Below are 21,686 nucleotides of genomic sequence, written 5' to 3'. Positions count from 1 at the left end.
GTGCTTCTCTGGCTGGGGACTTTTTATAAAATACTTTTCAGATGCCGTAGAGGTCAAATGATGACTATCAGTAGAGTTTCCCATTAAGTCAATCATAAATATTTGCAGAGATAGCTAAGCATGTGATGAAGGTTATTGAGTGAGGGTTTTGATGCCAGAATTACAACAAAAACTCACCATATTGACACTCAAGTGAAATATCTGTTAAATTTGAAGCAGCAGTGTAAATGGAAAAATGTTATAACGCACCAGCGAATAACGTTGGTTCTTTCAGAAGCATCTTTTATAAAGAAAGCAAAGTCTCAGCATGAGAATGGTATTATTTCTTCTCCTGTAACTCTCCTATTTTTCTACCCTCCCATCTCTTGTTCTCTCCTTTACCTCCACCTCCTCATCCTCCTCTTATCTTTCCTCTCCTCTCTCCCTGTAGACCTCTGACAGGAAGCCAGTTGATGCCTCTCGTTTTTTCTCCTCTTCCTCTAATTAATTTTCTGGCTCATTCAGAACTTGTTTGTGTGCCTCTGCAGTGTCAGGAGGTGTGTGTGTGTGTGTGTGTAGGTGTGTGTGTGAGACAGACAATTAGACAGATCTGGGCAGTGGTGTGTGTGTGTGTGTGTGTGTAAATGTGTTGATGTGCAGCTTATTCTCCTAGTTCTTGAATGATTTACATGAAGTCAGTAACTACACAGAGAGTTTGTTTTTCTAGCAAACTTAGATTAGAAGAAAGCTCTTACTGCTTTTGCCAGCGTTAATTATTTATACATCACACAATTCACAATCACTCCTGTTCACGTCAGTGAGTTTATTCAACATCTGGTGTGTTGTTGCTTTTCTGTTTGGTCATTTGAGAATAAGAAGTATGAACTTCACCTGAGCTCTGCACGGAGACTCGATACCTGTGTCGAAGTCGTCTTCTAAAGTTCCTCAAGCCCCCAAAGTTCTTTCTCCACGCGATCGGTTTAAACCCAAAGATTTACAGCGCACACATTTATTTATTTTTTGAACCGACTAACCGGTTAATCGACACGTCGTTTTTACCTGAGGCTTGTTGTCTCAGACCTCAGAGCAGTTATTTCTTCTTTCTCACCTGCTAAATGAACCAAACCAAAAGAAACAACCCGCTCCATTCAGTGTTAAGGGGCTCCACTCAGCAGCTGATGTGTGTTTGTGTCCCAACCTCGAACCTGTGGCTCCAGTGTCTCCTCAACTCTCTTCTAGAGGACAGTCGTCCTCCTCCTCTCCCCCCACCCCTCCCCTCCCTCCTGACATCCCTCCTCCTGCCGTCGGTGTGGCCAGGGGAGTAATAGGAGGAGAACTTGAAGCTGTGGACCTAAAGAGGGAGCCGCTCTCTCTTCCCAAGGCTTCGCTCTCACATCCTGTGGGGACCATGATGCTTTGGGTTGCTTTGGCTTCACTCTCTCTCTTTCTCTCTCTCTCTCTCTCTCCTCTCTCTGTTTGCCTTTCTCCGTCAACCTGTCTCTGTCCTGCTGGGCGCTGGGTGATGCGTAGACATCGTGGGTACGCTGCGGCCGGATGAGAAGGCCATAATGACCTATGTATCCTGCTTCTATCACGCCTTCTCTGGCGCACAGAAGGTGAGCTTCTCACGCTTCAGTCTCACGTTAACCCTCCGATGCTGCAACAAAAAAAGGCAAATCAGGCATGGTTTCCATCAGTGATCAAACCTTAGTTCTTTTTATTCCAGAGAGTGAAGGGACCAAAATCACTCTTCAGGGAAATCTAGTGAATATCAGAAGATGAAAATGCACGAATATAGTGAAATGTTTCCAAAACATTTTATTAGAGCTGCTTTATGTTTCTCCTCAGAGGGTACGACCGATTGTTTACAGTATGTATGGTCATGGATGCTGTCTTGCATCGTTCTGGGAACTCTGAGAAAAAACACAACAACCAGGAAATATCAAGAGATTAGGACCACGAGGGGAACTCTGACAACAGCAGCCACAAACGCTTTCTGATGCTTCCGTTTCGGTTTCTTTGGACATCGACCTTGTGTTTCCCCAAAAAGGGATTTACTTTGCGGGTCTGGATTTAATTTCCCAAAACTCACGTTTAGTACTGTGATCTTCTACACTTTCCTACTGAATGAATACCGTGCCGTGCCTGTACTGGATCTGTTGCCGGTGTTAAATTTCACACATTTCAGATTACATGTACGTGCAGCGACGTGTATTTCTGTTATTCTAATGACGTGGTTTTGGGAAAAGCAGACCTGAGGGAAACGCTGGTTGATGTCCTTCCAGTTTCTCCTAAGCTATTAACACTTCTCCACTCTAAATGTTTTGTTTTATTGTATGATATTTTTTTATATATATATTAGTTTAGACTTGAAGGTAAATATCTCAAAAGCATGTTAGCCATGTATAATAGAACAAATAGAAATGTTGTTATATCTATATATCCCCATTGATCATCATGTGAAAGTGTGTGTACTGTTTTGTTTTTATTCCAGTGGTACAGTAGTGTAATGTCCTAGGCAGACGTCCAGATGTGGACTACAGCGCTACATGAACCTGTAACTAGATGTATGGACTGACTCCTTGGTTGTGACAGGAGACGCATGGAGCTTTAAAACGCACCGATTGATGTTTATATTTTTTTTTTTTTTTTTGGTCACGTTCAACTAACCATCAACAGCTGGAGCATGTTTTAATTGGTCAGATGTGACCTTCATTTATTGATTGATGAGTTTTTGTCTTTGTGCACTTTGTTAACAATGTGTGCCTGACCTTATGGTTACATTCATTCCTATTCACTGCCTGTGTGTGGAGTGTGTTTGCACAGATTTGGAAACCAAAAACTCGTAGTTATTAGAACCGTGGTAATGAACGGTATAGGTAGTTCTCGGGAGCAATAGACACTTAACGTTGTGTTTGTTTTTTAGTGGCTCTAACGCGCAGCATCCTGTTTAGAAATGTGGTAGCTAGAGTGAATGTTCTCACTGCGCTTTGGGCACAAAGTGAGCGTTTTTATCCAATCACTGTGAGCGCTACTCATCACTCTTGTGTCCTGATAGGCCGAGACAGCCGCGAATCGTATCTGCAAAGTGCTGGCTGTCAACCAGGAGAACGAGCAAATGATGGAGGACTACGAGAAGCTGGCCAGTGAGGTGAGGACAAGACGCTTCCGGCAGGTTTACACCCTCGCTGATAGGACCTCTTCGCTTCAGATCCTCGGTGTTCTCTATATGCATCAATCAGTCAACATTTATTTATATAGCGCTTTACATCAAGGGACCAAGAATAAAACAACACAACATACGATGAATAGAATAAAACCTAGAATAAGTCCCAAAAGGTTCCATAAAAGAGGGAGGAAGAAAGGAAAAATGTCACAGCGCTGCTATGTATTATAAGTCATTCTAAATAAATAAGTTTTGAGTTTAGATTTAAATAGAGCTAGGTATGTAATTGTGCAAATGTCAGGAGGTAACTTGTTCCAAAGTCTAAGGGTAGCATCTGCAAAAGCGCATCACCCCACAGTTTGTACCTTGACCTCGACTCAGGACTTCTAAATATGAATAAATCTGATTGGATGACCGCAATGACCCGTTGTGATCACAGAGGGTTAAAACTTTGGCCACGTACGCTGGAGCCAGGCCATTTTTTGGCCCTAAAAACATTACATTAAAATCTTAAGATTGAGGGCCGCCTGTGTAGTAGTATCCCCATGTCAAGAGGCGTAGGGTTCAATTTCCACCTGCGGCCCTTTGCTCCATGTCATTCCCCCTCTCTCTCCCCTTTCATGTTGAAACTGTCCTATCGAATAAAGGCCTAAAAAAAAAAAAAAAAAATGCCAAAAACATAATCTTTAAAAATCTTAAAATTGATTCTAAAACTTATTCTAGTTTTTGTTATACATTTACCGGATGCACTGATTAAGTGACTTTCAAGGCTTTCTGGAACCAACTTGTATCGTTAGGAAAGTGTCGGAGCTCTGTCTCCAATGGATGACAACCCGATTATGTTCTCTTCCTGTCTGCCTCCAGCTGCTGGAGTGGATCCGTCGGACCATCCCCTGGCTGGAGAACCGAACCCAGGAGAAGACTGTAAACGATATGCAGGCCAAGCAGGAGGACTTCAGAGACTACCGCTGTGTCCACAAACCCCCCAAGGTATAGAATACCTTCTGCAAACTCCCAGAAATATGCACGGCAATATACCCTCACCAGCGCCTTGTGCTAGTTGAGGATATCTTCAGTGCTTTTATATCCTTTTTCGTCATTTTAAGCGTTTTTTTGGTTCCCCCCTCCCCCCTTTCAGGTCCAAGAGAAATGCCAGCTGGAGATCAGCTTCAACACTCTGCAGACTAAACTGAGACTCAGCAACAGACCTGCCTTCATGCCATCCGAGGGACGCATGGTGTCTGTATGTATGCACATATCATCTACAAGAGTCCATATCTTTGACATTTGAACGTTATTCCTGTTTGTGACCGACTGCAGGAAACCATTTAAATGGATCGTACACTGATGGGATGAGTGTGCTCTTAATTAGGATTCACATCTACACTTACACCTGCTTACGAAAAGATTTCTATGTGAAATGAAACATTTTTCAGTCACAAAGCGGACACTTAGTGACGTGTCGGCACTAACTGGGGCCTCCTAGCTTGTAGTTGTTTGGGGTTTTTGCCGGATCAGCTTCTCGGCAGTCTGTAAGAGATGAAACAAAACAGGAATGTGCAAATTAGAGGTGAAAAATGCAAATATGAAAGATCTTCTCTTGACTTTGTTACTGAACGTTTAGGTGTAAAAAGGGATCCGAGACCAGTCAATGCTTGGCGCATTTTAACGAGATGACCTCCCCAGATTCAAAAAGTAGCTTTTTGCTGTCATACTGTAAACAAAAATGCAAAAGATCAGCTCTAGGTTCGGTTCTTTCAAAGGTTCCAACAGAATACTCCGCGTTGAGTTTGCGGTGGTCGATGTCAGTGGGAGAGGGGGACATTTTTTATACTTTATTGAGGTGAAGGCTTCATCCCTGCTGTTTGGTCTCAGGATATCAATGGAGCGTGGCACACTCTGGAGGGAGCAGAAAAAGGCTACGAGGAGTGGATCCTCAGCGAGATAAGGCGTCTGGAGAGGCTGGAACACTTGGCCGAGAAGTTCCACCAGAAGGCGGCCATCCACGAGTCCTGGACCGATGGTACGTAGCGGCTTTATCGCAAACACTCACTGGGTGAGCATGCTGCATGCTGAGCTGAATCGCCTCTCTGGGATCAAGCTGGATCCTCATTTGACAAAAATCTTGGCTCAGTTTCAAGATGAAAATCCCTCTTTAAATCTTCTGTCTCTTCTTCATCCAACTGCCCTTTTTTTGATTGTTAAAGTGGAGTTAATAAATCAGCCAGTCAGTCTTCCTCGTGAAGAGAGCAGGTGATGGCAGATCTTTTAAACTTCAACTTTTCTTCACTGTGTTAAATGTCTCTGCAGCATTTGAACAGACTTGCATGTTGCATGGATTGATGGATTTTTATGTGCATGCAGGTAAGGAGGCCATGCTGACCCAGAAAGACTACGAGACGTCCACCCTGTCAGAAGTGAAGGCGTTGCTACGGAAACACGAGGCCTTTGAGAGCGACCTGGCGGCCCATCAGGACAGAGTGGAGCAGATCGCCGCCATCGCACAGGAACTCAAGTAAGGAGGGATGACCAGCTGTGGACCCGTTGGGGTCCCAGTGTAAAGGACAACAATTACTCTACAGAGAAAACCTTGCTGATTAATAAAGGGCTGAACGATTAATCTTTTTCAAATCAAAATCGCGATTTGAAAGAATAGCTAATGGTGAAGGCCGCGATTAATCAAATGTGAATATTTAGTTGCCACATTTTTTTAACCTCTTTTTATTAACATATTTACTGTCTTTTTCAGAAGATAAATGCTAGAATAATGTTACACATCACAGATTGTTTACAGAAATGTCCCATTTTCAGTGGATTTTTCATTTGTTTTGTATTACTTTATGTAACATGATGGTAGAAGGTGCAATATGTCGATGCTGCTGTTAAACTGAGGCAGATCAGACATTTCACTTTACAGGAAAGTACTGATATTTATATTGGAATAGTTTTTTATTATTGTAACTTTAGATTTTGTGATACATGTTCTGTGTTTGACTGTTCAACGTTCCAGGCTTTTTAAAAGAAAAACACTTCCTGCTGGCAGTTCATATCCTGATAAAGATGTTCTCATCCTTGAATAAGAATATAGACTTTAGAGTTTTGATGGGGTTTCATGTTATAATGCTCCATGACATGTTTTATCTGTTACACGGTGAATATTGGACATTAGCTATACTTTAAAATAAAATAAAAAAAATCGTGAATGGAAATCGCGATATGTGGCAGAAAAATCGCAGTTACATTTCTTTCCCCCCCAAATCGTTCAGCCCTAATTAATTTGTAACTCGTCTCTCCTCTGCTCTGTGTTTTTAGCGAGCTGGACTACTACGACTCAGCCAGCGTCAACGCTCGCTGTCAGAAGATCTGCGATCAGTGGGACGTCCTGGGAACTCTCACCCAGAACCGCAAAGAGTCTCTGGAGGTACGACGGCGTGTGTCGTGTAGGGCTGCACAATATGTCGTATTCATCGACGTCGCGATGTCAACTGGCGCCAAAAACACATCGCGAAAGGCTGCGACATATCACGATAGACACTCAGGTTTTCTTTTGGTGTTAGTTGAAAGAAAGTGCACTTTAAAATCTAACGGACATTCTTTTATATTCAATTCAATTTGTTTCATAAAAAAGAATGTCGGAAATGATTTCCGTTCATTGGTTTTAAATTCAACAAGCAATTTGCTGTATTTGAGCAGAATACTGAAAGCAGCAGAACGGAGTGCACTTTAATATCTGTTTATTTATCGCGAGTGATATCGTTATCACGATATTCAACGACGTTATCGCATATTTTCCTCGTATCCTGCAGCCCTGGCGTTGTCTCATTTCTCCCTGATGCAGTCACATGGTTTTTCCACTTTGTACTGATTCTGTTTGAGGTTTCTCACTAATGTATTCTTACAACACACCACTATGCATCTTTAATTGCATTAAACATTTACAGTAACTGTCTCACTTGAATATGAAATCCAAACAAGCAGATTTAATGTACAGATGCATAACGGGCCAAAGCAACTTGTTAGTGTGTTATCTGCCTACATTGTTCTTTCATAGCTGCATTGAGAGCTCAGAAAAGGCAAAAAGCCTAGTGAAGTAGAGCTTTATGAAAAGGATTAAGGCTTTCAGATCAGACAGGCCTAATTTATATCATCATTTTATTTAGCCAAGATTCTCATACAGAAGCTTTGGTTAAATAAGTGTTCATAAGTTTGTATAGAATTATGAAAATGTTAAGTTGTCAAGTCTGGCTTTTAGTTTTTATATATATATATATATATATATATATAAGGTATCAGTAGAAAAACATCTCAGTTTTCTCAAAGTACGGTTTAAAAAATCATGTATTTTATGAGTAGAAAAATGCCTTACCCTTATGCTGAATAAAGTATTTGCTCTGTCCTGGAACAGCTGTATCAAGTATTAATGTACATTAATGTATTAATGTTTTCTTGCCAACAGAGGACAGAGAAGCAGCTGGAGTCGATAGATGAGCTTTACCTGGAGTACGCCAAGAGAGCGGCGCCCTTCAACAACTGGATGGAGGGAGCGATGGAGGACCTGCAGGACATGTTCATCGTCCACAATATCGAGGAGATCCAGGTAACGGGGAGCTGGAGCGCGTGCGAGTCTGGTCCACATCGGTGCAACACCTGTCTGACAATGTGCCAAAGAGGATTTACTAAAGCCATTTAAATGATGCAGTAGTGGGAGCTAGAGCTGGGGCGAAATGAAAATCAAATCAAATGTCACACGACGTTTTTGACCAAATACAGCAATGCTGTAAGGTTGACTGTTGGTGCTTTCACAACATATTTACACAACAAGATTTTTGCTGAATAATCATCAGTTATGTGGATACAATGATTGAGTGGGTAAAAGCAAATTTAAAAAACAAACAGCTAGAACAGTCTGATGAGTTCAGAAAATGACATCACTTAACTGTAATGCAGCCTTTAAAACCAGGAAAAGACAACATATGTTATATCACGATATTACGATATCCAAAATGTAAGACGATATCTAGTCTCATATCACGATATTACGATATCCAAAATGTAAGCATATCTAGTCTCATATTACGATATCCGAAATGTAAGACGATATCTAGTCTCATATCACGATATTACGATATCCAAAATGTAAGACGATATCTAGCCTCCTGCATCGATGTCGGTATAGTATCACTATATTGCCCAGCCCTAAGCGAGGCATTAAAAGGTAAACGGAGAGGTATAAACTACATCTGGTATAAGATAGAGTTGCTGTCTGGTGGAGGTAAAACAAACATGTTTTGTTTTTCCCCCCCCCCTCCCACAGGGTCTGATCACAGCCCACGAGCAGTTCAAGTCCACGCTGGCGGAGGCCAACAAGGAGCGGGAGGCCATCCAGGCCATCCAGGCTGAGGTGCAGAAGATTGCCCAGAGCAACGGCATCAAGCTGAGTGGAGCCAACCCCTACACCACCATCACACCGGCGAGCATCGACAGCAAATGGAAAAAGGTAGAATCCTTATTCTGTTTTTGCTGCTGTTCTACGTTAACGCCATCTTGGTTTTTTTTGTGTACTTGTAAGTACAGTGCAGCTCTCTCACATTTTCATCTTTGGTTCAAAAGGGTCCTACCACTTTTTTGAGTTTAGCACTTTTAGTTTTGGGGTGATAAACTTTCAGTTCGGCAACACACCGTGAACCGGTTAAAGCTGCAAACACGTGATGCAGGTCTATTTCCTTTCCCTCAAATGTTTGCTGCCGCTTTCGGTGAAGCACAAAATTCGGGGCCCTGTAGAAAGGCATTTTCTATGGGCCTCTCCCCACATCCACAGCTCCTCACATGAGGACCCTGGCTACTCTGTAGAGGTGTGAATCTTCACTGATCTCCCGATTCGATTCCGATTATCATGTCTTCGATTCGTTATCTCGATGCATCGCGATGCGTCAAATCCATTTTTCTATTAAAGCCATGTAGGATATTTAATTCATAGCTTTTCAAGCTTAAAAAAAACAAAACATTCTGCTATGCTCTAATATGAAATAAATTGGATACATAAAACTATACAGCACTGAGCACATGGCACTTCCTGAATGTGCAAAACATAACCGAATATGTAAACAGAAATGTTGTTAGGCCTACATTAAATTGTAAACCGAAATAATCGATTATGGCCCGGTCGATTATCGATGCAGCATCGTCCATGTCCACGATTCGATGCGTCGATTATTTGATTAATTTCGACGCCCCTAGTACCATTTCCACCCCCCAGTCCGACACCCCTGCACATAACCGGAACTAATAATAAGCACCCTTCCACCCCCACCCAATTGATCAGACTGATTTTGTACGGAGCAACAGTTGCTCAAGAAGCTCGACATGGTCTCTGGAGGCTGGACGATTTGAAGACTTTCTCCAGCTGGTGCTTGGTGTGTGCAGCTACAGGTGCGTTCTGTTACAGCTGTACACGTTTCTAATGTGTGTGTGTGTGTGTGTGTGTGTGTGTGTGTGTGTGTGTGTGTGTGTGTGTGTGTGTGTTTGCAGGCGATGGACATGGTGCCGCTGCGTGACAACGCCCTGCAGGATGAGCTTAACAAGCAGAACTCCAACGACACTCTGAGAGCCAAGTTCGCCACTCAGGCCAACACGGTCGGCGCCTACATCCAGGCCAAAATGGAGGTAACGGGTTAGCCCACGCGGTCGGTCCGAGCCATCGGCGTTGCGTCGAAGCGTTTCTTCTCTGCACAGCTGTGTGTAGTTGGTCACAGTTTTCAGGCCGACATTGCGCAACAGTGAGCTCGTAGAGCAAAGACTCGACGGGGTTTAGGAGCTTTGGTGAATGTTGAGTTTTACACAATTTTACTTATTAATATTTTATATTGACTCGCTATGTTAATTTTATAATCAGTAGTTTTTGAATCGGCCTTTGTCATTCTACACACACACAGCTTCACTCACAACTATTTATACATACATACAAGTAGACCAAGAGGACTAAGCAGACATACTTTGTGTACCCACAGTACAGGAGCCTCAAGCTAAAAATAACTAACTCTAAACAGCCTTGGAGCACTTTATTTTCACTTTATCTGCACATTTAATAGTTTTTCTTAAAGTAGCCGCAAAGATTAAATGTTTAGTTGTCAACTATTAAATTAACCGCCAACTATTTTGATAATTGATTGATCGGTTTGAGTCATTTTTTTTTTTTATGTTCTAGTTTCTTCTCTCCTCTGTGACAGTAAACCGAATATCTTTGAGTTGTGGACAAAACAAGACATTGGAGGATGTCGTCTTGGGCTTTGGGAAACACTGATCCACATGTTTCACCATTTTCTGACACTTTATAGACCAAACAACTAATCGATTAATCCAGAAAATAATCAACAATGGAAAAAATCGTTAGTTGCAACTCGTCACTGTGAGCACTGGTTGTTTCAAGTGAATTAGAAAACGCATCCATCTTCACTCAAGTCACAGAACGAGGGCTAATCACATGTTAACTACAGAAAGGAATAAGGAGAGAAGATTTATTTATTTATTTATTTTAATGTGTCCTCTGGTGCTGGATGGAGTCTACTGCGTGAGAGTTGGCGCCAGAGTGTCTGTCTAAAGATTTCCCACTGGGCTGCGTGCGATGGTGGACGTACATTTGTAGGATTAACAGGATATTAAAGCGCGCGTTTTTTGTCGGCAGGAAATCGGCAGGATATCCATTGAAATGAACGGCACTCTGGAGGACCAGCTGACCCACCTGAAGGATTACCAGAAGACCATCATGTCTTACATGCCCGAAATAAACACGCTGGAGGGATACCATCAGCTCATCCAGGAGGCACTCATCTTCGACAACCAGTACACTTCCTACACAATGGAGGTAACACACACGCACATCTGTGGTTTGGGTGTGTGTTTTGTTAAAAGAATGAAAATCAAAAATTCGTTAATCACAAAAAAAAGGGCAGCTTTGAAACGAGAGTAAAACATTGAAAGACGGTGTCTAACATGTTGCCTCCCTTGCTTCCTCTGTGTGTTGTGCCCCCCCCTCTCCTTTCTCTCCCCCCGCGCAGCACCTCCGTGTGGGCTGGGAGCAGCTGCTGACCACCATCGCCAGGACCATCAACGAGGTGGAGAACCAGATCCTGACGCGCGACGCTAAGGGCATCAGCCAGGAGCAGCTCTACGAGTACCGCGCCTCCTTCAACCACTTTGACAAGGTCAGGGGCCCGAGCTTCTTCTTCTCCTTCTGCTTCTTCTTCTTCTGTCCTTTTCACTATGTCAGTGTTACAGTGGCTGTCAGGTGTGTCAAAACGAATGTGAAATATTTAGTTGGATGTTTAGTGTAACAATTGATTTCACATTTTCTATTCCTCTTTTCATTATTATATTTTTATTTTTTTCATAAGATAAATGCCGGAGTAATGTTACATATCCCAGATTGTTTACAGAAATTTCCTATTTTCAGTGGATCTTTCATCGTAATCGCAATATCTGGCAGGAAAATGGCAAATTTGATTTGATTCTTTTTTTTTTCAAATCGTTAAGCCCTAGAGCTAAGTATACTTTAATTTTTCTTTGTTGGTATTGTTTTAACGTGGTTATACCCGAGGATAGAGCTGGGCAATATATTGATATTATATTGAGACTAGATATCATCTTAGATTTTGGATATCGTGATATGGCATAAGTGTCTTTTCCTGGTTTTAAAGGCTGCACTACAGTAGAGTGATGTCATTTTCTGACCTTACCAGACTGTTGTAACTGTTCTATTATTTGCCTTTACCCACTTAGTCATTATATCCACATAACTGATGATTATTTATCACAAATCTCATTGTGTAAATATTTTGTGAAAGCACAAATAGTCAACACTACGATATCGAGGTATTTGGTCCAAAATATCATGATATTTGATTTTCTCCATATCGCCCAGCCCTACCCGAGGAGTATACTGTATGTGTTGATATAAACATTCAGCTCAATAAAACCTATCTACCAAAATATACAGATAAGGGTTACAGATAATCCAGGAATTAGGATTATACTATTACGTTACAGTCAGAGGCAGACAATCTGATCTGTGTAATATTCCTGTATATTATTAGCTGAACATGTTGTGTTTTCATCCGAGCCCTTTCTTTGTGAACGTATAACCCGACTGAATGATTGTTTAGACCTTACAAGGGGGTGAGAGAAGAGTCAAGCGTGTGAGTATTCATCCTGATGTTTGACACAGGCGAGCACATGTTGGGAAGAAGTTGCGTTCAGGTGTTAGCGGAGGTGTATATCAGTGTACACAGGGGCTATTGCTGACTGGCGTTTATTTGGGCTGAGAGGCGTTCCATCACAGATCCAGGAAAAAAAAAAAAGACTGTAGTTGATAGTCAATTCAAAGATAATGAATGCAGTAAATGTTTGCTGTAAATCTGTTAAGGTTGTGCTGTGCCTTGTGCACGTTTATTTATTTATTTTTTTCTCAGTGAGAATTTGCAGACTTGCACTCTGATAGGAATACTACTTTAATCCTCATGCTAATGTCAGTCAGAAGATGTTGTTTGTAGTTTAGCATGACGACACACACTCTTCAGAAGTGGTGCTTAATTGGGTGTAAAAAGCCCAATGTGTCACCAGACTTGTGCGTGTGTGTGTGTGTGCCGTGGTCGTTGTCAAACCAGTTTATAGATCTTTTGAAAACTCCTAATGGTGATAAAAGACCCCACCATCATTCCCCATCTCACAGCACTATTGTGTATATGTTCTTTAACGGCACTAGAACCTTTTGAATGTCTGAGAATCGCCACACGAGGGAAGCTGTTGCGACAAAATTGACGTCTTTGAAATATGGGGCATGCTGAGATAGTTGGTACTTGAAATCCTGCATGCAGAGCCCACTGACATGCATATTATCCTACTGTATTTTGAATGCAAAGACCTTTTAGTGTTTGCAAAGTGACATTTTAATTTAACACTTCATGTTACCGTGAATACATTTTAACGCATTATTTTTTATAAACGACTCGTTGACACATGCATGTGTTGAAAAAGGACTTCACAGGTCCACCATGGCTGCCTGTTGAGTTGTGTGTGTTGACATTGTCTAAACATCCATGAATGTCTGTCTGTCTGCCTGTCTGTCTGTCTGCCTGCCTGTCCGTCCCTCCATCCTACATGTCCTCATCATCTCCTTGCATGCTGTGGATCTCATGGTCACCATCCATCCACCGTCCCTGTGTTGCGATTGGTTCACCCTCATGACGTGTGGCGCTCTGTCATTGGTGCGTTTGGCCGATCTCAGGACCACAGCGGGGCCCTGCAGGCGGAGGAGTTCAAGGCCTGTTTGATCAGCCTGGGCTACGATGTGGAGAACGACAAGGTAGGAGCTCCAGGACGGGACGGAGGGCGAGAGTCGGTGTTTGTCGGGCCTCTGAGCACGAGAGCAGAGCGGAGATCACTGCCAGTCGATCTGGATTTGGGCTAAAGCTATTTTCAGTTTTGTAAACGATTGTTGGATCTTTAAAATTATATTAATAGTAATAAAATAATATAATAAAAATAATAATAATATAATCGTGAGATGATTAATGGGAGAGGATTAATTCTCCTTTTTAATATATTTAAAAAAAAATATGTATAAAATGTCTTTATGCGCTGCCACTTTGGGGTGCCAAAGTCAGACAGGATTTTCAACACATAGTAGCTCTAAATGATGAATCAGTTATCGAAATATTTTATTTGTTTAATTAATTAATTTTTTTTCTGGCAATTTAATAATATACAAATTATTTAGCATTCATTTGGATTATAATCCCTGTTTTTACAAAAATTTTGTTAAAGTTAAAACTGACTTTTGCCATTTGATGAACAATATGTTTATGAAGGTGAGGAGGAGTAAATGGTATTTGTCTGTATTAATTCTCCTTTTTTGTAATTCACTTATCTGCACGAGAATGCAGCGCGTAAGAACTTTTAGACTGCAGTTGGAATAGGATTTAATGATAATAGTACAATGACGCTTCATTCATGGAGGCTGTATTTGGCTCCATCTTTACCAGTTGGCACATTTTCTGATGACTTGTAATACCGTAGGTCTCTGAGCCCGCCTGGAACACAGCCTGGAAATGACAACAGGACAATGACGAGAGACAGAAAAGTCTGCTTTCGAGATTTCAGAAAACGCAAAAGACATCTGGAATTATGGATACAATTTAGATTAAAAATTTTCAGCTAAAAAACAGTAACGAACACAAGGATATTAATTATGTCTGAATATCTTCTAAAAATTGTAGTTTTGGTGCCTTGGTGCATGCACAGCTGCCATTACTCTGACCTGATCACCGTTACCCTGCTGTGTTTACGCTGTGGATTGCTTCCCGGTTAGTTAGACAAACGTAATACGTGGTGGTGGTGTGAAGCCAAGCCAACTGGTCAGTGATCCGTCAGCGCTCGTGCTCCCCCCCCCCACCACTCAGGGGTTCAGTCTGTCAGCATGGAGGGCAGAGAGATGTTGCGTCCCTGTCTGTCCACCGGGGGTCTCTGTTGCTTTGTGCTGCTTCGGCTCGACCAGGCTCCCTCTCACTCTCTGAACAGACCCCCCCCCCCCTGTCCGTCTGTCAGGTTTTCACTTTCGCTGTTGACCGTTTGTGCTTTTTTTTATCTTTTTTTTTCACTCCTCCCCCCGCCCCCCACCTTCCCCAAAACATCTCTCACTTTCTCTACAACATTTTGATATCTCTTATTTCTGTTCCATCACTTCTTCTTCTTCTTTTCATCCTCTCATTCCTCCTCCTCTCTTCCACTTGTATCTCTCTGCCCGCCTCCCCTCCGGCCTTTGCTGTGCCGTGGCGGCCCACAGAAGCGATCAGGACAGATGGTCTCGGAGGATTTCCGGGCTCTACTCATTTCTACGGGAAACAGCCTGGTACTGCTGCTGGCATGATGTTCTCTCAGGGTGTCCGCAGGTCCAACTCCGTCCTGACTCGATGTGGTTCGGCCACATTCAGAGAGTTAAGACTTTCATAAGGCCCGACGCAATGTTTGGCGTCAGAGCAGTTAGCGATGCCTCCCGTCACGCTGATTTTCCAGCGATTTAATTGGCCTTTTCATGACCAGGGCTGGATATCGATCTCTTGTAGAGCAACGACCAAAATGTTTCTTAGTCTTGTTTGCTTACTCTTTGGTCACATATTCCTTCAAATCACTATTTTTTTTGTACGCTAACTAAAGTGCAGCTCTTTATTTTAATAACAAAATGCACACAGCTGGTAGAATCGAGGACGCACATTTGAGAACTTTGGGCTTTTTTGTTCAAATGGCAAAATAAAAAAAAGGGGTGTTGTAGAAAAACCTCAGATATAGTTATTTGTTTGAGTTTTAGGTATATTTGGTTGTAAGGTCTTAAATCTGAGTTGACACCTGCGGACACCGTGCTCTCTCTCTCTCTCTCTCTCTCGCTCGCTCTCCCTGATCCCCGCTGCTCGTCTTTTTTTTGTCACATCTGTGTCGCTTTTGTACTTGCTACCCTTCTGCCCTAGTTGGTGATAGACTACTTACTGACTGAATCAAAATGTTATTTTTCATATAGTCCATCCAAATTGTTGTGAAATGTTTGTCCTCAGTGCCCTCACCTGTCTGTGTTTCCCATCGATCATGTTATGTGTGTAGATGCATGTGTCAAAGTGTGAAATGTAAAATATTTGGACCGCCATCTTCAACTACTTCTGTTCCCTGGCTCAGTCTATTCCCTGGTGGTCCTGATGTTTTACACACTTACAGCATTTTATGTCCGCGTCAAGTTCTGGCTGTCTGTGTGTGTGTGTGTCTGAGGACAACGTGCCGTCTCTGCTGGGTTAATCTGTTGATTCTTGGTTGCCAGGGCGACAGCGAGTTTGCTCGCATCATGGGCATAGTGGACCCCAACGGCAGCGGCGCCGTCACCTTCCAGGCCTTCATTGACTTCATGTCCAGGGAGACGACCGACACGGACACCGCGGACCAAGTCATCGCCTCCTTCAAGATCCTGGCCGCTGATAAGGTGTGTGTGTGTGTGTGTGTGTGTGTGTGTGTGTGTGTGTGTGTGTGTGTGTGTGTCTCTTTCTGTCTGTGTGTGTGTGTGTGTGTCGTGTGTCTTTCTGTGTGTGTGTGTGTGTCTTTCTGTGTGTGTGTGTGTGTGTGTGTGTCTGTCTCTGTGTGTGTCTGTCTCTGTCGGTCTGTGTGTGTGTGTGTGTGTCTCTCTCTCTCTCTGTGTGTGTCTCTGTCGGTCTGTGTGTGTGTCTACTTTCACATTCTTTATTGCACAGCTGAAATCATTCTGTGTAATAAAGTGCATTGAATTAACTCAAACATAAAGCTCACACTAACAAAACAAATACAATGCTTGCTTCTGATTGGCCAAGAAAACCACATGCTCTCATTGAACTTTCAGAGCTGGAGGCTTATGGAATGTTAGTTTCATTTTTGTCCCTTTTTTTTTTTTTTAAACTGCAGTACATTTAACTAGTTGAGCATGATTAAACAAAACCTACAATTAGCTTTAATTGTCAAATGAATAACTTGAGGAAAACATTGGGCCCACATGTTGCATTCACTTTGGCCACAGTATCCACCCTAACAGTCAATAACCAACATGATACAGGTGGTAAGAGACTGAGCCAGTTCTTAAATGCATGTCTTTTAAACATTTACAGCACTCGTTATACAGTTCATACAGGCTCTAATATGTCCAATGCATATCAGTACATTGGTCTCGTCAGGTGTGCTTTTTGTTCACCAGCTTTTTGCGTGTGAGCTAGGATGTAAATTCACTCGCTGCACCTTCCTGTCTGTGTCCATCAGCCCTTCATCACGGCCGAGGAGCTGAGGAGGGAGCTCCCCCCCGACCAGGCCGAGTACTGCATCGCCCGCATGGCGCCCTACACGGGGCCCAACGCCATCCCCGGAGCCCTGGACTACATGTCCTTCTCCACCGCCCTGTATGGAGAGAGCGACCTGTAGAGGAGGAAGAGGAGGCCTGGACAGACGAGGGAGGGAGGGAGGGAGGGAGGGAGGGAGAGGGAAGGAAGGTAGAGAGTTATTCTGTGCGTAGAGACAGACACCAGGAAATGGAGCGTTTGGAAGAATTTGAGGTGGTGGTGGTGGTGGTGGTGAGGTGCCCCTGCGTGTGCCGGTTTAAAGAATCAGGAGGAGGTGTGGAGACTCTGAGCTTGTTGATTGAACTGTAGTTAGGATTGGCCTCCGCCGAATGTTTTCCACCTCCGTTATGTCGTAACGCGGATCAAGAGTATTCAATTTGTCGTTTAAAGGAGAAAAAAAAAAAAAAAGGTTTATATGGACAGGCATGTCCGGGGGCAGCTGCGGGACAGGGGACGGTTGCTCTGCAGTGGTGGGTCCTTAGCTTCACCCTCTCTGCCTTTTTTTTGTGGGGTCAAACTGGGGAGGGACAAGGGTTAGGATTGGGGGAGGGAGGGACATGGTGGGGGGGGCACAAGCTAATCTGATACTTATGCTAATTTTTTGTTTATTTTATTATAATTTCTTTCTCTTGCCAGGGGGGGGTTCAGGGCGTTAAGCGGCAGGGTGGTGTGGGGCGTGGCGAGGTAAGTTTTGTGTATTAGATCCTAGAGAGATTTATGCTGCCCGTGTGGGAGGGGCAGAGGGGGGAGGGGGGTGTTGACCAACCAGATAAAATGACATATTTACCCATAATTCCCATGTTGCTGGATAAGGTGACCTGTCTAACCTCAGCTCCTTTCCCTCCTCCTGTCTTAGTTGAATTTCTTTTCGTTGTCGATTTTGTTTATTTCATGCAGTTGGTTGGGTGGGGGGGGGGGGCGGGGCTCAGCGCTGTACATACTTATTTTTTTTCAATGCGACGAATAACACACAGTCCCAGTTGTCGAGAATAATCGGCCGCAGGCTTTCCAGTAGGGCAAAGTAGAGTGACATTTATTTAAAAAAAAATTTAAAAAATGACAAAACGCAGACATTTAAAAGCCGATGATAGCAACACAGGGAGAGCAGTTTCACCAGTAGATAGGTTTGAGCTTCCAGAAGTTTTCTTTTTTTTTTTCTTTCTTTTTTTTCGCAATGAAAAATACTAATGGGAAAAAAAAGTTGGTAGCCATGACGTCGAGGCTTGTGTACCTAAAGGCCTTCTCCTGTAGAAATCACCATGACAGGCAACACACCATAATAATCCACAAATATTTGCTTCTGTGAAACTATTCTCCTCCTGGGGTGGGGCTTCAGGTGCTTATTTAAATACAGAAACTATACATTTATATGATAGGTAAGACGTAGTAGTAGAAATGATTCCAGTTTTATATACCAGAAATCGCTCACACGGGCAGAAATGTACACCCGTCATGTCATGGATGCTTTTGATTGGCTGAATGAAGGTTTGCTTGCACTCCCTGGATTTTGAGAGCTCCCACAGTAACGCGCTGTGGAGAAGCTCCCCTTGTGACTTTTTGGAAAAATGGTGGAAGTAATAAAATAAAATGTGCCTATTGCTGGCTACAGCCCTGTCCCTCTCTCTCTCCCTCCCTACCTCACTCTCCCACGTCCTCCCCCGTCTCCGCTCCATCCCTACATCCCCTCATTTGTCTCTGAAGAAAAGGGAAAGAAAATTTTACTGCAAGGAAGTGTGGGGGTCTTAATGTAAACATTCCATAATGTGCAAATAAAAAAATATTAAAAAAGGAAATTGTTATGTAAAAAAAAAAAAAAGAACTATGCAATCATAATGTGTTCAATAACTGAGTTCTGGGGGAAATTGTGGGCGTCAATCAGGCCCTTTCTGAGCAAGTTCCCTCTCTAAATTAAACAGGATAAGCGATTTTCTCCAGTGTTTGTTGGCTGTTGCGGGGGAGAAAAGGGGGGAAACGGAGAGAGGGAGGGAGGGACAGACAGGGAAGGAACGGAGTAGAAAAGACTTGGACCAAAAGCTTGTTTTTTTTTTTTTTTTTTTTTTTCTTTCTCTCCCCCCCCCTGTTAGGTTGGAGAGAAATGAACTCTGGAATTGTGATTTTCCTTTTTTTGTACTCTTTAATATCAAACCTTATCTGCTGTACTGGAAACTGCAACGCCTTCTGTCTTTAATGATAAGTGAGTTTCACAAAGCACACATAAAAGTTTCCTTACAAAATACCTCGGCTTGTCTCGATGTCTTTTTTTTTCGTCTGTCTGTCTGTCTGTCTGTCTGTCTGTCTGTCTGTCCCATTAGACTCCCTCTCTACATGATTGAGACTAAAGGCTGCGGAAGCTAAGAACAGCTGTCCCATGAAAAGTTTGAGTTCCCTTTTAATATATATGGTTTTCTTCAAATGTAAAAACTACCTGATTTTTATGTCAACTAGAGTTGTAACTTACAATTATTTTCACCGTAGATGAATCTGTCCGTTACTGATTAATCGATTAGTTGTTCGGTTCATAAAATGGTGAAACATGTTCATCGGTGTTTCCTCCGATGTCTCGTTCTGTCCACAACTCACAGATCTTCAGTTTACTGTCACAGAGGAGAGAAGGAACCACAACATGTTCACATTGGGGCTCCTGGTAGAGCGTGGGCCCCATGTACAGAGGCTCAGCCCTCGCCGCAGCGGCTGCAGGTTCAATTCCCGACCCTCGCCCCTTTGCTGCATGTCGTTCCCCCTCTCTCTCCCCCTTCATGTCTAAGCTGTCCTATCGAATAAAGGCCTAAAAAAATGCCAAAAAAAAGAGAAAATATTCACATCTAAGAAGCTGCAATCAGAGGATTTAGACTTATTTAAAGGGATATGTCACCGTTTGTTTAAATAGTTCTTATCACGGTCTCCCCTAGCTGTAGATAGGGGGGGCCAACGCATTTTTTTGTGCATGCATCGTTTTAGTCCGGTGCAACACCGGCAGCGCCGCCGCTAGTTAGCTTAGCGTAGTGAATGGAATCCTATGTTGCCGGTTAGCATGTTGGGAGTAAAAGTGAGCCAACAAAAGACAAAAAAACAACCTAATTACTTGCACTGAGACAAAAAAAAATGCGTTGGCCCACCTATCTACAGCCAGGGGAGACCCTGATAAGAACTATTTCAACAAACGGTGGCGTATTCCTTTTTAATAAGAAAAAAAGTTACTCAAACGGGTTAATCAATTATCAAAATAGTTACCGATTAATTTAATAGCTGACAATCGATTAATCTTTACTTACTTGGTTTTTATCTCAAATAGTCTTACGGTAATGTCCCGTGAAGGTTTGATGTGCCATTAGCGTATATTTGTAGAGTTCAACACTGTTGACAAGTGCCATCATACTTCATATAACCGTGTGTGAACAGAAATGACTGCCATACCTAATATTTCTTTTATGATGTCACTTCAGTAACTGACATCATCCATACTGCTAGTCCGATAACAAAAACATGACACACAATGTTGTGCCGATTCATCAGCTTTTTAACCTTAAGTCTGGATTTGTACTTAAGCTTTCAGAAGTCACTGGACTTTAACCAAACCAGGTTCAAGACTATGGGATCAGATAGGGTCCATTGATATTTTGAGCTTGTAAAACAGTTTTGTAGCTGCAGAAGTATTTTTGTGCACGTGTAATTCAACTTAGTGGAGGAATATTTCCAACGGTGAGGTTTCACGAAGTCTTAACAATGGACACGCAAATGTCCTGTCAGAACTTTTGATTTTACACAAATAATTCTACAGCTACAAAACCCTAAATATGAATGACCCTTATTTGATCCCATACCAGAGGGCCCAAACTACACAAAATGCTGCTGCTGTTTTTGTAAACTTCCTCTGTCTGCGTGCAATCCGAAGTTATTTTCGTTGTTCAAATTAAACAATCACTGCGAGCAACGGACCTGTTGGCTTCGCCTCGTGGATTTTATGAACTGGTTTTCGGCACGGGGAGCGGAAATGGGCCGGACCTTTCGGAAAGGAGAGGGTCTGATCTGCGCACGCATCGCCGACACTCGCGCCTGCTCTCACGCGCGCTTGGTGTGCTATACCTTTTTGGAGCAGCTCGAGACCTCTAAAAAAAGAAAACATGAGCAGCTCGGTGACATCCGAAGAAGCGACGCCGAAGTCGGTCTTCGTTTAGAGCCTTCCTCCTCATCCTCATCCTCATCATCACCCGCTACAGACCGGCTGCGGCCGCTCCGCGCGCACTGCGGCGCTTTGAAAACCTCGGAACAACAGGGCGCGCGGCCACTTCTCCTCTGGTCCGCCGTGGCAGGAATGATGCTCGCGCTCACCTTCACCTGCCGCGCGCTGCTCGTCTTCCTGCTGTCCGACTCGGTCCGGACCGACAGAACAGCGGTAGGACCGGAACTCTCCCTCACTAACCAACAAGTAGGCTAGCTTGTTTACTAAGCTAGGGGGTCGGAAACTTCTGTGGAGTTAACGTCAGCAAAGAGATATTTGTACCCTTGTGTTGACTTCGGGTCACATTGACCCGTTTTCAATTTTAGTTTTATAGGCTGTCAGAAAATGTGGGACGTAGAAAGAAGCGCTGAAAATGTGTAGAAGAAAATTTTAACAATTCAAAACGTTGGAAAAAAAAAACAAACTGTGA

General features: G+C 43.0%; 2 protein-coding genes across 8 annotated transcripts in view; both read left to right on the top strand.

The window, feature by feature from the left end:
• The window catches only part of actn4 (actinin, alpha 4), a 72,022-nt gene extending 54,545 nt beyond the window's left edge, over positions 1-17,477 (top strand). The window contains exons 8-23 of one of the 6 annotated variants that reach the window (XM_039823043.1): positions 1,510-1,595; positions 3,038-3,130; positions 4,010-4,135; positions 4,284-4,388; positions 5,021-5,168; positions 5,510-5,660; positions 6,458-6,566; positions 7,602-7,742; positions 8,460-8,642; positions 9,674-9,808; positions 10,827-11,006; positions 11,200-11,346; positions 13,425-13,502; positions 14,982-15,047; positions 16,002-16,160; positions 16,961-17,477. In XM_039823043.1, coding sequence (XP_039678977.1) covers positions 1,510-1,595; positions 3,038-3,130; positions 4,010-4,135; positions 4,284-4,388; positions 5,021-5,168; positions 5,510-5,660; positions 6,458-6,566; positions 7,602-7,742; positions 8,460-8,642; positions 9,674-9,808; positions 10,827-11,006; positions 11,200-11,346; positions 13,425-13,502; positions 14,982-15,047; positions 16,002-16,160; positions 16,961-17,119 — 2,066 coding nt within the window. In that variant the 3' untranslated portion in view covers positions 17,120-17,477. The remainder of the gene's footprint in view (positions 1-1,509; positions 1,596-3,037; positions 3,131-4,009; positions 4,136-4,283; positions 4,389-5,020; positions 5,169-5,509; positions 5,661-6,457; positions 6,567-7,601; positions 7,743-8,459; positions 8,643-9,673; positions 9,809-10,826; positions 11,007-11,199; positions 11,347-13,424; positions 13,503-14,981; positions 15,048-16,001; positions 16,161-16,960) is intronic. The other 5 variants (XM_039823070.1, XM_039823054.1, XM_039823035.1 and 2 more) reach the window with 5 other exon arrangements.
• Positions 17,478-21,013: 3,536 nt separating this feature from the next.
• The window catches only part of LOC120548705 (SPARC-related modular calcium-binding protein 1-like), a 31,375-nt gene continuing 30,702 nt past the window's right edge, over positions 21,014-21,686 (top strand). The window contains exon 1 of one of the 2 annotated variants that reach the window (XM_039785128.1): positions 21,014-21,430. In XM_039785128.1, coding sequence (XP_039641062.1) covers positions 21,029-21,430 — 402 coding nt within the window. In that variant the 5' untranslated portion in view covers positions 21,014-21,028. Of the gene's footprint in view, positions 21,464-21,686 lie in introns of both variants that reach the window. The other variant, XM_039785122.1, reaches the window with a different exon arrangement.

The sequence above is a fragment of the Perca fluviatilis genome, chromosome 2 (assembly GCF_010015445.1).
Source record: "Perca fluviatilis chromosome 2, GENO_Pfluv_1.0, whole genome shotgun sequence".
Lineage (NCBI taxonomy): Eukaryota > Metazoa > Chordata > Actinopteri > Perciformes > Percidae > Perca > Perca fluviatilis.
The sequence above is the reverse complement of the archived record's forward strand: the minus strand, read 5'-3'. Positions and strand labels throughout refer to the sequence as shown.